The sequence below is a fragment of the Microcaecilia unicolor genome, chromosome 4, assembly GCF_901765095.1.
Source record: "Microcaecilia unicolor chromosome 4, aMicUni1.1, whole genome shotgun sequence".
NCBI classification, from domain to species: Eukaryota; Metazoa; Chordata; class Amphibia; order Gymnophiona; family Siphonopidae; genus Microcaecilia; species Microcaecilia unicolor.
Genome location: NC_044034.1, coordinates 59047912 through 59062730, shown reverse-complemented (window position 1 = coordinate 59062730; position 14819 = coordinate 59047912). Strand labels below are relative to the sequence as shown.

The following is a 14819-nucleotide window of genomic DNA, read 5'->3' as shown; positions in this document are numbered from 1 at the left end:
TTAGTGGATTGGGTATTCCTTCTTTCTACCAGAAATGGTGCTAAGACGCGTAACCAATTGTTACTTCATTTTCCGACATTTAAATAAGTTAAGAGTCTTAGAATTTTTAATTACTCTGTATATTATCAGGTTGCACATGTTTGGAATTCTTGCCTTTACCAATTCGTCGTATATGTAATTATCTTATATTTCGTAAGACTTAAGACTTACTTTTTTGTAAAATGTTTTCAATTATAATATTAACTATGTAATTATACATTAATTTTAAAATCCAGGATATTGATCCTATTATCTTTGTCATGTGATCTGCACAGAATCGCACACATCAAAAAGCACTGGGAACAAAAGAATTCAAAAAACCTCTTGAGCAAAAAGGGAATAAAGAAATCTTGCATAATGATTGGGCTCCACTAGCTACCCACAACCCTTTTCAATCTACATAGCGTTTCCACATCTGGATTTTATCGTTGAAAGGATTAGGAGATACACAGCAGTTAAATGAATTTGTCAACTGGATCAACTAGTGTGATTTGGCCATTCAATTCATGCGCAACGCATCTAGCCAGAATATCCATTTTTTGGATGTGTCAATTACACTATTGGATGGCACATTTTGCACTAAACGTCAGCGTGGAGAAAAGACGGCTAAGGGGAGATATGATAGAGGTCTATAAAATAATGAGTGGAGTGGAAAAGGTAGACATGAATCGTTTGTTTACTCTTTCCAAAAATACTAGGAATAGGGGGCAAGCAATGAAGCTACAAAGTAGTAAATTTAAAACGAATTGGAGAAAATATTTCTTCTCTCAATATGTGATTAAACTCTGGAATTTGTTGCCAGAGACTGTAGTAAAAGCAGTTAGTTTAGCGGGGTTTAAAAAAGGTTTGGCTGGCTTCCTAAAGGAAAAGTCCATAGACAGTTATTAAAATGTACATGGGGAAAATCCACTGCTTATTTCTAGAATAAGCAGCATAAAATGTATTGTACTGATTTGGGATCTTGCCAGGTACTTGTGACCCAGATTGGCCATTGTTGGAAACAGGATACTGGGCTTGATAGATATTCGGTCTGCCCAGTATGGTTATACTTATGTACTGCAGTTAAGCATTCTTTTCTTCATGCTGTATGTGCACTTTTTCCTGAATTGTCATTATATGAAGTTTTTTTCAGTCAGCACTTGTAAGGGATCAAAGTATATGTGGTATGATCAATGTGGAAATCAAAGAGAAAATGAGTGGACAGCTCCTCTTCAGGTAACGTCAACCAGCACTGCATGATGGTTAAAGTCTTGAGTTTCTGGCTGATTGGCTGTTTTGCACAACCATTTTTTTCCTTCCTATTGTTTATGGATAATGGGGTAGAATCCTCACATTGTGTGGACTAAATGAGGATGATTAATTAGCTCTTCATTAATTTTTGACTGCAAATCAAGATTTATTAACTTATATTTCTTAATGCAAATAAAAAAAATATAAGTATTGAGATCTAAAGTGGCACATGATATGCACCTAATACCTTCAGTGAAGACTGTATGAACATGCAATGGAATACCTTGTTTTATACAAGGTGATATCATTAACACAATTTTCATATAATGTCTTTAAGCCTCTGGCCTTCTAAGGGACTTAAGAACAAAAGAACACAAATGATCAAAAAAATTCACACAGAGAAAAACTTGACTTTAGGAAGAAAAGCCTCAGAACACCCAGGAATATAAAGAAAATCTGTTTTGGTGTAGAGCAATCATAGCATAAAAACCTCCAAAAAAACACTTTTCAGTTAATGTCCATAAAATTTCCAAATATACTTATCTTAAAATGTACATCATCTCCAATCATCAAAGTCCAACATCAGCCAGCATTTCGCCAATCTGCTTTAGTGGCTTGGAAACAATCTACAAAAGGCACTCTTAAAATATCTGTTTTTTGATCATTTGTGTTTAATGTACATCATATTACCCTCTTTTAGTAATATCTGAAGAACACAAGAATAGCCATACTGGATCAGTCCAAAGGTCTATCTAGCCCAGCATCCTATCTCCAATAGTGGCTAATTCTGGTCACAAGTACCTGTCAGGATCCCAAAAACTAGCAAGATTTCAATCTACTTAACCTCAGGAATAAGTTGTGGCTTTACCCGTCTACATTTAGAACAGTTTATGGACTTTACCTCCAGGAATTAGCCCAAACCTCTATTTTTTTAAACCCAGCTACTCTAACTGCTTTTATCACATCTTCTGGCAATAAATTCCAGAACTTAACCATGTTTTTAGCGAAATTGTATTTTCTCCGATTTGTTTTAAATGTACTACGACTTAGTAATTTCCTGGTGTGTTCTCTGGTCTTTATACTTTTTGAAAGAGTAAACACCGATTCACATTTATCTGTTGCACTCCACTCATGATTGTATAAACCATACCTCCCCTCGGCCATCTCTTCTCCAAACTGACGAGCTGCAACATCTCTAGCCTTTCCTCATATGAGAGCCATTCCATACCCTTAATCATATTGGTTACTCTTCTTTGTAGTGTTTCTATTCCAGCAGTTTTCATACATTTTGACAAAGAACTGAAAAATGCCCTTCCTTTTTAAGGCAGTTAAGCTCTATTAAAAAATATGCCAACGCAAAGAATTTAAGATGATCTAACCATAATACCTACCTTTTAACGTTGTAGGGCTATAACAACTGAACTGAAACCGAGGAAAAAGAATTAGACTTCTTAAACCAACTAATAACTCATTTTTGTATTTTTAAATAAACTAAAACTCATAAATTCTCTTCTATGCTAAACTTTACGTCGCCAAATTTCCCAGCAAAGCAATGTTCACTTACCCAGAGAGACTTCTTTTGCTCTCAGCACAAGTATCCAAAGAAAGCAGCAAAACCAAACAAAAGTGGTAAAACCGAGGGGGTGAGGGGGAAGGAAAACAATGCAGAAAAAGGGAAGTATATTTTCTACTGTATATTGTAATCAATAGCCTCTAATATAGCACTTTTAGACAAAGATAATGCCAGACTACTGTCCAGAAATAGAAAAAAAATCAAACTGTTAGACCTTAAGATTTCAAAAGTTCAGCCACCAAATCAAGAAACATGTTCAAAAACAAAAATTCCTTATTATCCTTTTACCTTCAAGAGGGAGAATAGTCCTCTACTGTACTTCATATTTTGCTGAGCAACACGCAGCTCTCTGAAGATAGGAAGATCAGGTAATAGATCTAGAAGTTGAATGGTGTGGTATAGATTTTCATTGTCCTTATTCTGTATAATCAAGTAGTTCAACAGATTTAAGACCTGATTTCCAAGAAAAAAAAAAGAGGGAAGTAGGAATATGGAAAGGAAAATGGGACCAAAAACATAACTGTTCAACTATTAATTAAAAGGCACTCTCAGTGGTCAATATCCAAGGATGTTTATTTTCTAGCCAAGTGACAGTGCTCACCCTAAGCTTTATTGTTTAATAAGACAGTAATCTCAAATGAACTATAAAACCAATTTACTTACCTATAGTAGGTGTTCCCCTTGGACAGCAGGACACAAATTCTCACATTATAGGTGACACCACTAACAGAGCCCATGCAGGAAAGCGTCTCCAGCTTAGTAAGTACTAGAAGCTTTTGAGTCACTTCACCTTGCATACGTATCATTTCCCATCTGCCATGCTCAAAAAGCATGACCTCAGTTTGTCTATCCAGCTTGAGAAGAAGACAATCTATTGGGGAGGGGGCAGGCATGTGAGGACCTCTATCAGGTGTTCTCCGTGGACAACAGAATATAGGTAAGTAACTTGGCTTTCTCCGAGAAGAAAAAGATACCAAGTTCTCACTGCATGGGACTCCTCCACAATAGGCTGCCTTTAACAGACAAAAAGAGAAAACAACAAGGCAGTGCAACAGGCAGACATTAACAGCTAACATATTTTTGGTAGCAATTAAATTTTTTTATATTTTTATTTATTTTTAAGGCAGCCTAGAACTTAAAATGAAATAGGCCTGGAGGGATGGAGTTGACTAATCCCCAAAGAGACTGGCAAATCTGTTGTACCAGGAGTCAAAACAGTAGTGGGTTATGAATGTATGAACAAGCTGTTCATGCTGAAGTCTTGCAAATTTATTCCACGGAGGCAATCTTGACTGGGCTATTGATGTCATCATAGTTCTGATATTATGAGCTGTGACATGATCCTCAAGAGTCATGCCTGCCTAGGCATTAGCAAAAGAAATGCAGTCTGCTAGCCAATTAGATAAGTGTGTGTTAATTGCATCCCTTGTTTTATTAGGGTCACATTAAACGAAATTTGGGTGAACTTTCTAATGGTTTGAGTCTAAATAGAAAGCCAGGGTTCTCTAGCAATCCAATGTGAGAATTGTACTGTCAAACTTTATATGTGTGAGGCCTGGGAAAAAGTATTGATGTTTTCCTTTCAGCTATTTCCTCCCTACTCAAATTTCACTCTATCTCACCTTCTTCTTTTTAATTTTCAGCTACCTATCAATTTTCCATCTCCTCTCAGTCCCATTTCCCATCTCACTCCTTTCCTAGCCTTCTATTTCCTTCCATCTACTCTCCATTACCACACTTTTACCTCTGAACTGAGTGTTCAGTTCACACTCATCTTCCTGCCACCCCCTTTAGACTTCTCCCACATGGTTCCACCACTTCCAGAATCTCCTCTCCCTCTCTTATAAGCCCACCCCAGTCTCATTGCATGACATCCCCTAGCATCTTTCTCTCCCATCTCTTTTCCCGTGTGCCCTCCCTCCCCCCCATGGGTCCACTTTCCTCCTCTCTCTCCTCACCCCAACATTACTCCTTCTCTTTTCTGTTCTTCTTCCCTCTCCCCTTGATGTAGCATCTCTTTCCTCCCGCCATCCCACTCAACACCTATCCCTTCCTTCCACCCCCAGACTCAACATTTCTCCCTCCCACCCATCCCCAGCTTCTCTCTCTTTCTTTCAGAATGCCCTCTCATCCAGTATCTCTCCCTCCTTCCCCACCACCCTGGGTCCACCATCTCTCCCTTTCTCTTCAAAACTGCCCTCCAATTCAGTCTCTCTCTCTCCTTCCCTCCACACCACTCCCAGGTCCACCATCTCTCTCTTCCCAACTGCCCTTCCATCCAGTATCTCTATCCCCCTCCCTCCACACCTTAGGTCCAACTTCTCTCCTTTTCTCTTGCCTCCCTCCATCCTACTGTCCACCATGTCTCTCCCTCTCTTCTGTTTCTAAGTCCATTATTTCTTCCCCTTCACCTCTCCCCCCACCCTCATTCTGGCATGGATGACCCTGTGGGCCGGCATGTCTTCCCCTTCTCTCTACCCCCATCTGGCGTCTCCCTCACCTTCCCAGTCTAACTTAAAAATAATTTTTTCTAAGCAAAGGGTTTCCGGCGCAGAGGAAAAGACAGTGACAAGGACACTGGAAACCCTCTGTGTAGAAAAAAAAAAAAATTAAGTTACACCGGGAAGGTGAGGACGCCAGATGGGGGTACAGAGAAAGGGGCCAGCCCCTGGAGCTGTGGGGACCAGGGCAGCTGCCCTGTTTGTACCCCCCCCCCCCCCAACGCCAGCCCTGCTGATACAATTGCATTGGCTTCCCATTAGGGCCAGGATTGTTTTCCAACTCTGAGTTCTCATATTTCAGATTTTGCATAGTATTTTGGTGTATGGTCATCTTCTTTTTCCTACCTGTAAAAAAGTAGTTTATAAGTCTATCTATTCAGCTACTTTTTCATACCAAGGTACTAAGTGGTGGAATTTCTTGCCGAAAAATATAAGATCCCAACATGATTACTTGGTTTTTCATAAGTTTTTGAAATCTATCCTTTTCAATAAATTTCTGTCAGTTGATCCTGGTGTCTAGTCCCCCCCCCTTCCATTCTCTTCAGTATGTTTTATTATTGAATTTTATGTATTTATGGCTATTTCCTTATTGAAAAGTGTGTTTGTGAATTTTATTTTATAATTTTGTAAAGACTTCTGTTTAGCTTGTTAGCCACATTGAACTTGAAATTGAGTGGGAAAATGTGGGGTATAAATGTCAGAAATAAATAAATATCTTCATTTATTATATACAAGCTCGACAGCAGTATTCTGTGCTAATTGCTATCTGTATAGCTATATTGCTGGAAGGCCTTGATATAGTATGCACAGAAAGTCAAAATAAGCACAAACAGAATGAATCTGCTTCAAAGTACAAAAGCATTTCCTAACAACATTAAATATCTTTAGTTTAAAGCTGCAGCATCACACCAATCAAAGTGCTTATTTGCTCATCGAATCTCCTTATGAGTTGCTTCTCAAAGTCTACATCTACAAATGTGTAGGGAAAGCAACAGGAGTAGCCACACTGTCCTGAGTCACATGGGGAGTACTGGAAGCCAGATTTCGGGCCATTGGAAGCTGCTGCATACCCTTCAATATCGAGAAGAAAGTAGTCGTCCTCATACTGGAGGCATTTTTAGGTGACCTTGGTGCTCTTGATGCCATGCTTTCATGAGGTGCAATGTCAATGTGCCCCAGCCTCTGCCTGGCATTCGGCTTCATAAGCCCTCAGCATCAAAGTCAAGAATGAATCGTTCCTCTTCAAGTGGGATTCAAATGATCATTGGTCCTTATAGCTTCCATCAATGCTTGATGCCGAAAATGAAGAGTGCACACTTGACACCGATGTATTCTCTGCATCTGATGCAGCTTTGGGACCTATGAAGTTTGATGCTTCCAATGCTATTCTAACATCCTTAAAGGGCCCAGTGAATTGGCAAAAATATCAAAGTCTGAAAGCCTAACAAAATGGAGTGGAGGAGTGGCCTAGTGGTTAGGGTGGTGGACTTTGGTCCTGAGGAACTGAGTTCGATTCCCACTTCAGGCACAGGCAGCTCCTTGTGACTCTGGGCAAGTCACTTAACCCTCCATTGCCCCATGTAAGCCGCATTGAGCCTGCCATGAGTGGGAAAGCACAGGGTACAAATGTAACAAAAAAAAGACTATGTGAAAAGTACCTTTCACACAGCTTTATTTCTTGAAAGGCAGTAAAAATGCAATAAAACCAAACTAAAACTAAGTGAAGAGAGGCGGGCCATTCTTCCCTCCGGAGCAGCCCTTGGTTTAAAAACTAATGCTAAATAATTTAATTTAATCTTACATTTATAAAAGATATCTGAATTAATGAAACAATCCAGAAACGTACCTGTTGCTGAATTTCCTGCCGGTCCCCAACTAGTGAGATAAGCGACCCCACGATTACATGTAAGTGGCTTTCTAAAGCGTCCCCACAATGTGTGACTGCTGTCTGGCAAACGAGATTAAGAAGATCACAGCACAACAATGTGCTGCGCGTAGACACATCATCCATGATGAAAGATGACCTACCAAAAAACATTTAAGAGCACATATATAGAAGAGTTATTTATGTTCAAAGTTATATGTCTTTCTTTCTGTTTTGGATGCAGAAACAGGATTTTTCTCCTTTATTCTCAGCTTTCTGCTGCACTGAGTTAAGTCCAGCTTACTTGAGCTATGGTAAGATACACTAGGATATGAACCAGATTACAAAAAGCAGTATTAGGTGTGGGCCACACATTTCACTTTGCCAATTATTTGTCTCTACTGTTTCTTCTCATGGTCTTATTCCTTCATCTCTATTCTGTATAATTTTAAAATATTTGACACATTAAAAATAAAAAGTATGTACCTTTTATTGTAGTTGTATTCTATATTTAAAACTTTACTTTGATTTCACTCAATTGGCATTCATGTTTCATATACATCTGTGTGATCTTGCAAAGAATCAGTACAGAAAGAGGAGTTCTTTACAGGATAATGAGGACATATAATTAGTCCCACAAGGGAAGGCAGGCAGAAAGGTATCTGAAGAGCTTCAATGTATCACTAAACCAAGCAACTCAGCTCGGTACAGACTGAGTTGATTAACCGATGTACTTCAACACAGGAAACCAGATGCATGCCCAGTAAAACTTTTCAAAAGGTTCTAAGTTTGGGGAGAGCAATTCCATCCTTGAAGCCACAAGAGGACACCATTTATTTTATTTATTTAGATTTTGCTCACACCTTTTTCAGTAGTAGCTCAAGGTGAGTTACATTCAGGTACACGGGATATTTCTCTGTCCAAGGAGGGCTCAAAATTTTAAGTTTGTACCTGAGGCAATGGAGGGTTAAATGACTTGCCCAAGATCACAAGGAGCAGCAGTGGGATTTGAACCGGCCACCTCTGGATTGCAACACTGGTGCTCTAACCACTAGGCCACTCCTCCACCATGAAAAATTTATTCAAACTCACAATAATATGGACAGGGAGGACCTTTTAAAAAGCTTTAAATATTGTATCTCCTCAGGAATAAAACAAGGGAATGGTCTAAATAAATAAATATTTTTATTTATTTGTTGCATTTGTACCCCATATTTTCCCACCTATTTGCAGGCTCAATGTGGCTTACATAGTACCGTCAAAGGCGTTTGCCCAGTCGGTGGATAACAAATACAAAGTTATATAGAGATCGTATGAGGTATAAGTGGAGGGTCGGAATATATTAGTACTGTTGATTAATTACCACGATTAACTCAAAGTTGCAATGGTGATTAAATTAAGTGCAAATAATCAACAGTACTAATACATTGAGGTTACAAATGCGATTCTGAACCTGGAGAGGCACAAACAGTAGCAACTGGGGATCGCTGCTGCTCAACTTACCCTAGACCACCAAGGCATCTTTTAGGAGAGCAAGGGGGCAATGTGGTCTGTGGGGGCTTCAGGAGGAGGAGACATGCTCTGGGGGTGGGGTAAGTTTGGAAGAAGGGTACATGCTTTGTGAGGAGCTTTGGGAAGGGTGGATGCTCTAGGGCAGCCATTCCCAACCCAGTCCTCAGGACATGCTTAGCCCTATTGAGTTTTCAGGATATCGACAATGAATATGCATAAAATAGATTTGCATGCACTGCCTCAATGGCAGGCAAATCTAACATGAATATTCATTGAGGATATCCTGAAAACCCAGTGGGACTAGGTGTGCCTCAAAGACTGGTTTGGGAATGGCTCCTCTAGGGTGTCCTCAGGAGGGGGTGGATGCTCCTGAGAGACAGGGCCTTCAGGACCATGATTAAAAATATGATTAAAGTTTCTAAATGACCAATTAATCATTATTAAAAATTTTGATCAAACAACGGCTATTACATATTCATTACACATAATACCTACACACACACACACATATTTTACTAGTACCAGTGCTTCAAACCTCAGAGGTTCGATGACAGTAACCATAAAAGAACCAAAAACAAAGGAAAATGGATAGCAAAGGATTCAATACAATCAGTTGTCTACCTGCTATTAATATGGTGAATCAAGGTATAAATGACATCTCTTAGGACAAAAGCCCAGGCTCCTCCTAAGCCATCCTTTAGTTCTTTAAGTAACAAATTAACAAAGAGGTGATAGATGAGAAGAATTCTGTGTTTTTTGTAGGTATTGTTAGTTTCAGCTGCCTGTTTACATATTGCCAGTAATATTTTCTGGAATGAATCCTGGAAGAATGAAGAAAAAATAATCAATTAAACCTCTACATTTTAATGGAAAGCTTAATAAATCCTGGCTTGTCATGTTGCTATGGTGCCCAAAAGTACACCCTAACACGTATAATTCCACCCCACCGATATGGTGTTTTAAAATTTTTTTTACAAAGACCTCCATCAAAGAGTGAGGAAAGAGAGAGATGGGAGAGGTATATGAGAGAGAAAGAATCTACATGGGGCAGTATATGAGACAGATAAAAATGGTGTTGATCCACGCTATGGTAATATATGAAACAATTGCTTCATCTATCAAGGGGGTACCACCACACTAATGAAAGCATAGGGAAGCTTTTGGCTTCTGCCTATGATGTGTAGTGGCACATTAAGGGACTGATTTACTGAACTTGTTCCCAATAAGAAAGGAGTCTTAATAAATCAGTTTCTAAAAGAGCAGGGGCATACCTCAAGGAGATAAGGCTGCCAAACTGAAAAATAATGATTTTTAAGCCAGGAACTAAGGAAGGGGATAGGCTTGCATGAATGTTTAGATTATTAAAATAAGGTTGCATTGGTGAAAATTTTGGGAAACGCTGTTCTTGATAGTTTCTTGATAAACACAAACTCAGTTGTAAATGATAAAAGCTCGTATCACAGCAATCAATACAAAAAAATGGACAGATTCCTGCATCATGAACAGCATGTGCTCAAAACGTGCCTTGTAAATTAAACAAATTCACAAGGTAACATCAGAAATTCGGTGCAAACATACTTACAGGGTTCTTAGAGAGGATGGCTACTAAGCTTTGTAGCTTGCTTTTATGACAGCTACTAATATAATCCAAGGTTGCCTTAATCACATAAGAAGGAAAACATGGAGGATTGGGAGCCGGATCCAGTTCTCTACAAAGCAAAATCAAAACATAGACATAAGAATATTTTTATTTTTTTAAGACTCAGTAATTTTCTCCTGCTCCTTTGAGCTTCCAGATCAAATGAAACCAGGGCTGAGATCTGGTGCAACAAGCTCTCCGGAACGAGCTCTCAGGCATACTACTTTGCATTTTTGCCCCTTTTTGTTTTTTTAATACAACATTTCATTTCAGAGTTTGCTACCATCATTACAACACAGGGAGAAATTAGGGCTAGCTTGCTAATTTTCTTTCCTTGAGTCCCTCCAGACCAGTCCAGATGCGTTGGTTTACATTCTTCTACCAGGAGATGAAGACTTAGAACAGCTGGTTTGATGACTACATATTACTACTACTACTTAACATTTCTAGAGCGCTACTAGGGTTACGCAGCGCTGTACAAATTAACAAAGAAGGATGGTCCCTGCTCAAAGGAGCTTACAATCTAAAGACCGAAATGTCAAGTTGGGGCAGTCTAGATTTATAATGGTCCCGTGCAGACCACAAATAGCCAGTATTTCTGTAACAAAACAATTATAACTACAACTTACCTCACAAAACCAACCTCAAGAGGACACTGGAATAATGGATAGCCAAATCAGCATCTGACCCATCCAATCATGAAAAAATACAGGATACAAAATATCCCAGACTAGGTTCTGGACTAGTCTGGAGGAACTCCAAGAAAGAAAATTAACTCATATGCTCTAATTTCTCCTTCCTTATCATTCCAGACTAGTCCAAACATGTGGGAAGTATCAAAACTTTAACTATGGGACTATGTAACTATGTAAGCATGGGACTGATACTTGCTCCAAAGACTACATCTTGCCTTGCCTGAACATCCAATCCATAATGTCAAAGACAAAGGAGTACAAGGATGAGAAGATCACTGTCCTACAAAATGTCTTGAAGTGGAACCAAGCTATGTTTATCCCTATCCCAAGACATTGCCTAAGCCCTAGTGGAATGGGCCCGAAAGGCCCAGAGGAGCCACACATTCCTGTATTATATATGCTGATGCAATTGTCCCCTTGACCCACAGACACCATTGCCTTGGAGGCAGCTTCACCATTCCTAGGTCCTGCAAACACAAACAGGTTACTGATTACCAGAATGCTCGCATCACTCTTAGGTATTTCTGTAGTACCCTATGTGCATCTAACTGATGCAATACCTCAGAATTTTCAGAATATCTCACTTGCCAAAATACCAGCAGTGATATCAAATAAGATGCAAATAAAATACTACCTTGGGCAGAAAGGAAGAAACCAGGTGAAGATCAACCTATTCATCCCAACATCACCATGAAGAGTTCCCTAAACAAAAGTGCTTGTAACTCTAAATTCCTCCTAGCTGAGTCAACCACAGTCAGAAACAAAACTCCTTGAGTGGTTCAAAGGGGGGCCTTAATCAAGGCAGAGCATACCAAATTTAAGTCCCAAGAAATTACAACCTGGTACTGAGCTGACTGCAAATGCTTTACATATCTCAAACAGTGCCCAACATCAGGGTGTATGGCCAAGGAATGGACCTCTAACAGGCAACAGCAATGAATTAAATGCCAAACTTGTCGAGACTTTTGTAAGAAGGCCAAAACGTCCAAGAAAGATGCTTGCAAGGGACTAAAGCTATGATCTATATACCAGGCTTCAAAAATAAGCTGTACTTACACATATGCAAGCGACATGGTACTCCTTCTAGACTCTCAAAAAATTCAAAAACTGTACAGAGTATTTAAATTAGAAACTATTGACTGTAAACAAATACCCTGAATCTTAGTTGTTAATTTGGCACTTATATCAATTATTTCTTTTTATATGTAAAAAATAGCCTCAAGAGCCCAGGGTACCTTTAAATTAGGACACCAACCAATTGTTTTTGAGTAAAGCATGCATGGTGGGGAAAAAGTGTATCCTTGGTCATTGGGTGCTGGACATGCCTCCTTCTCACTGGTACTGGAGGAATAGGGTACATCAACTGATGCTCTGGGAAGCGAGAGGGGCGCGACTGACACCAAAAAGGCAAAAGAATTTCTTAACAATATGGGGGAAATATATAAGTACGATATCGCCAAGAGCACGAAGTCAAATATTAAATAGATTACCATGGGATATTGGAAGGGACCAGAGGGAGTCAGAGGTGGGACATGCAAACAGAATGGGAAGGGGGGAGGGAGAGGGAGTAAGGGTGGACTCATAAGGATGGAGGGTATATATTTAGCTAGAATATAGGTAATCTGGTTGGAAGTCTGGGTAGTAAGGGGAGGGAGGGGGGAGGGGCATAGTTGAAGGGAAGATAAGGGAATGGAGGATACAGTAGTTGAAGGGGAACTATGATATAATATAATACCTCTGAGAAGATGTACATAGAGGGTGGGGAGGGGATGGAGGGGAAGGCATGATCAACAAGTTTGATGGCTGTACGTTACTGTTTAGATCGCCTGTTTATTGGTTTGTTGGTTTAAAGCTGATTTCTTGTGCATTTGAAATGTAGAGGGTGTTGTTAACTTGGATGTTCCTCAATATAGTATTGATGAAGGAATTTCTATAGTGGAGAGGGGGGAGGAGGGGGGGAGAATAAATAAATAACTTGATGACTGTATAATGGATTTGGTAGAATGGCGTAATATTGGAGAAATGTACACGGCTATGGAAAGTGTCTATAAATGAAGAATCTATGTTTTATGTTTGTCATCAATAAAAAACATTTTAAATAAATTAGGACACCAACTGTAGTGGTTATCATTGGCTCCGCCACCACCCAAAAATACCTACAGAGTAAAAGCTTCCAGAATTTTTTAATGTTGGAAGAAAAAGTCTGTACTAAAAAAGCGGAAGGAGAGGTGTTGATGGATTTATCACCTTCAAACAGTTTTTCCTAAAGGGTTAAATGGACAATTGGAATGGAAGGTGTTCTATTGAAAATACCTATTTTTCAATGATTGGATGCCATCTGCAATGACGTTATTAAAGGCAGGAGTTAGCCCCAAAGGCGTCCTATTTAAACAATCGCCATTTTGAGCCATATGTTCGCGAGGATTGAAATGAAAAACAGACATTTGTTATTTTGAATTTCTCCTGAAGCAGCAACGAAACAGATGGGTCCCTATACTGTCGAGAAATCGAGAAATGTACTTTGAGACACGTTACATAGCTCCGGTTGGGGATTGAAGTTAATCGAAGATCAGAACATGTTCAGATTTTTTCACTAACGATAGCAACAGTGGGATTGTTGTAGTTTTCACCTCCACCTAAAGCGAAGTAAAAGAAGTTGTTCTTGCCTTGAGAGAAATTGAGAGAAGTAGATTTAAGAGACGATTTATAGATTTGGTTGAGGATTGAAGTAAACTGAAACTAGAATACGCTTGAACTTTACACTATCTACCATAATAGTGGGATAGTCAGGATTTTCACTCCCACTTAAAAGCTAAGTAAAAGAAGTTGTTGTTCTCGTTCTGAGATCTTCTTAATACTTTAGTATTGACATGAGTTTTTCAATTTCAAAATTAAAATATATGGTTGATATTTGAGCACTTCGATCAAAAATTTGTCATAGTCAACACCTCTCCTTCCATTTTTTTACTACAGACCTTTTCTTCCAACATTAAAAAATTCTGGAAGCTTTTACTCTGTAGGTGTTTTTGGGTGGTGGAGGAGCCAATGATAACCACTACATTTGGTGTCCTAATTTAAAGGTACCCTGGGCTGTTGAGGCTATTTTTTACATATAAAAAGAAATAATTGATATAAGTGCCAAATTAACAACTCTTTCTAGACTGCAATAATCACCTGGCTGTATTAACCTCTCTTCAATAGCCTCGCCTTCTCAAGATCCAGGTTATAAGAGAGAATGAAGATGAGCTCAGCATCTGGATGAGACCTTGAAACAGAAACCACTTCATCTTGGAAATGGCAACACTTCACATTTATTTGTTATACCACGTCCTTCATTGAATCTACACAATTTACAACAGTATATGTTTTAATTTTGCCCATATTCTAATCAGCATGGGATACTATGACGTGTTATTTTACCACAACCTCAGTTACTACTAAATCAGGTCTCACTGTATAAAATTGGACCAGAGCTAAAATTGCACAAGTTAGTGGTAAACTAACCCATTTTAACAGTAGCCCATGTTGATAAACCTTACCCAAAAATAAAATCGACAGAAGCACATGCGGGCGCTAAAGGGTACTAGCACCAACTAGCTCCCTTGTTTGGTCCTGCTCCATGATCAGACCCAGCGAGTGAGTGAAACAATTCATCACCAGCTCTGACCGCAATAGCATGCAAATGCATGCTAAACAGGGCATTAACTATTCCTCCCCAATGCTCAGCGGGCAGCTTGCCAAAAAAGGGCGCTGCTACCGCGTCAAA

At 39.3% G+C, this 14819-nt stretch overlaps 1 protein-coding gene across 1 annotated transcript in view; it reads right to left on the bottom strand.

The window, feature by feature from the left end:
• Positions 1 to 14819, bottom strand: part of ATM (ATM serine/threonine kinase) — a 293334-nt gene that overhangs the window by 125367 nt on the left and 153148 nt on the right. Inside the window, 4 exon segments of the mRNA XM_030202389.1 lie at positions 3131 to 3295; positions 7190 to 7367; positions 9341 to 9540; positions 10302 to 10428. Of these exon segments, the coding sequence (XP_030058249.1) occupies positions 3131 to 3295; positions 7190 to 7367; positions 9341 to 9540; positions 10302 to 10428 (670 nt within the window).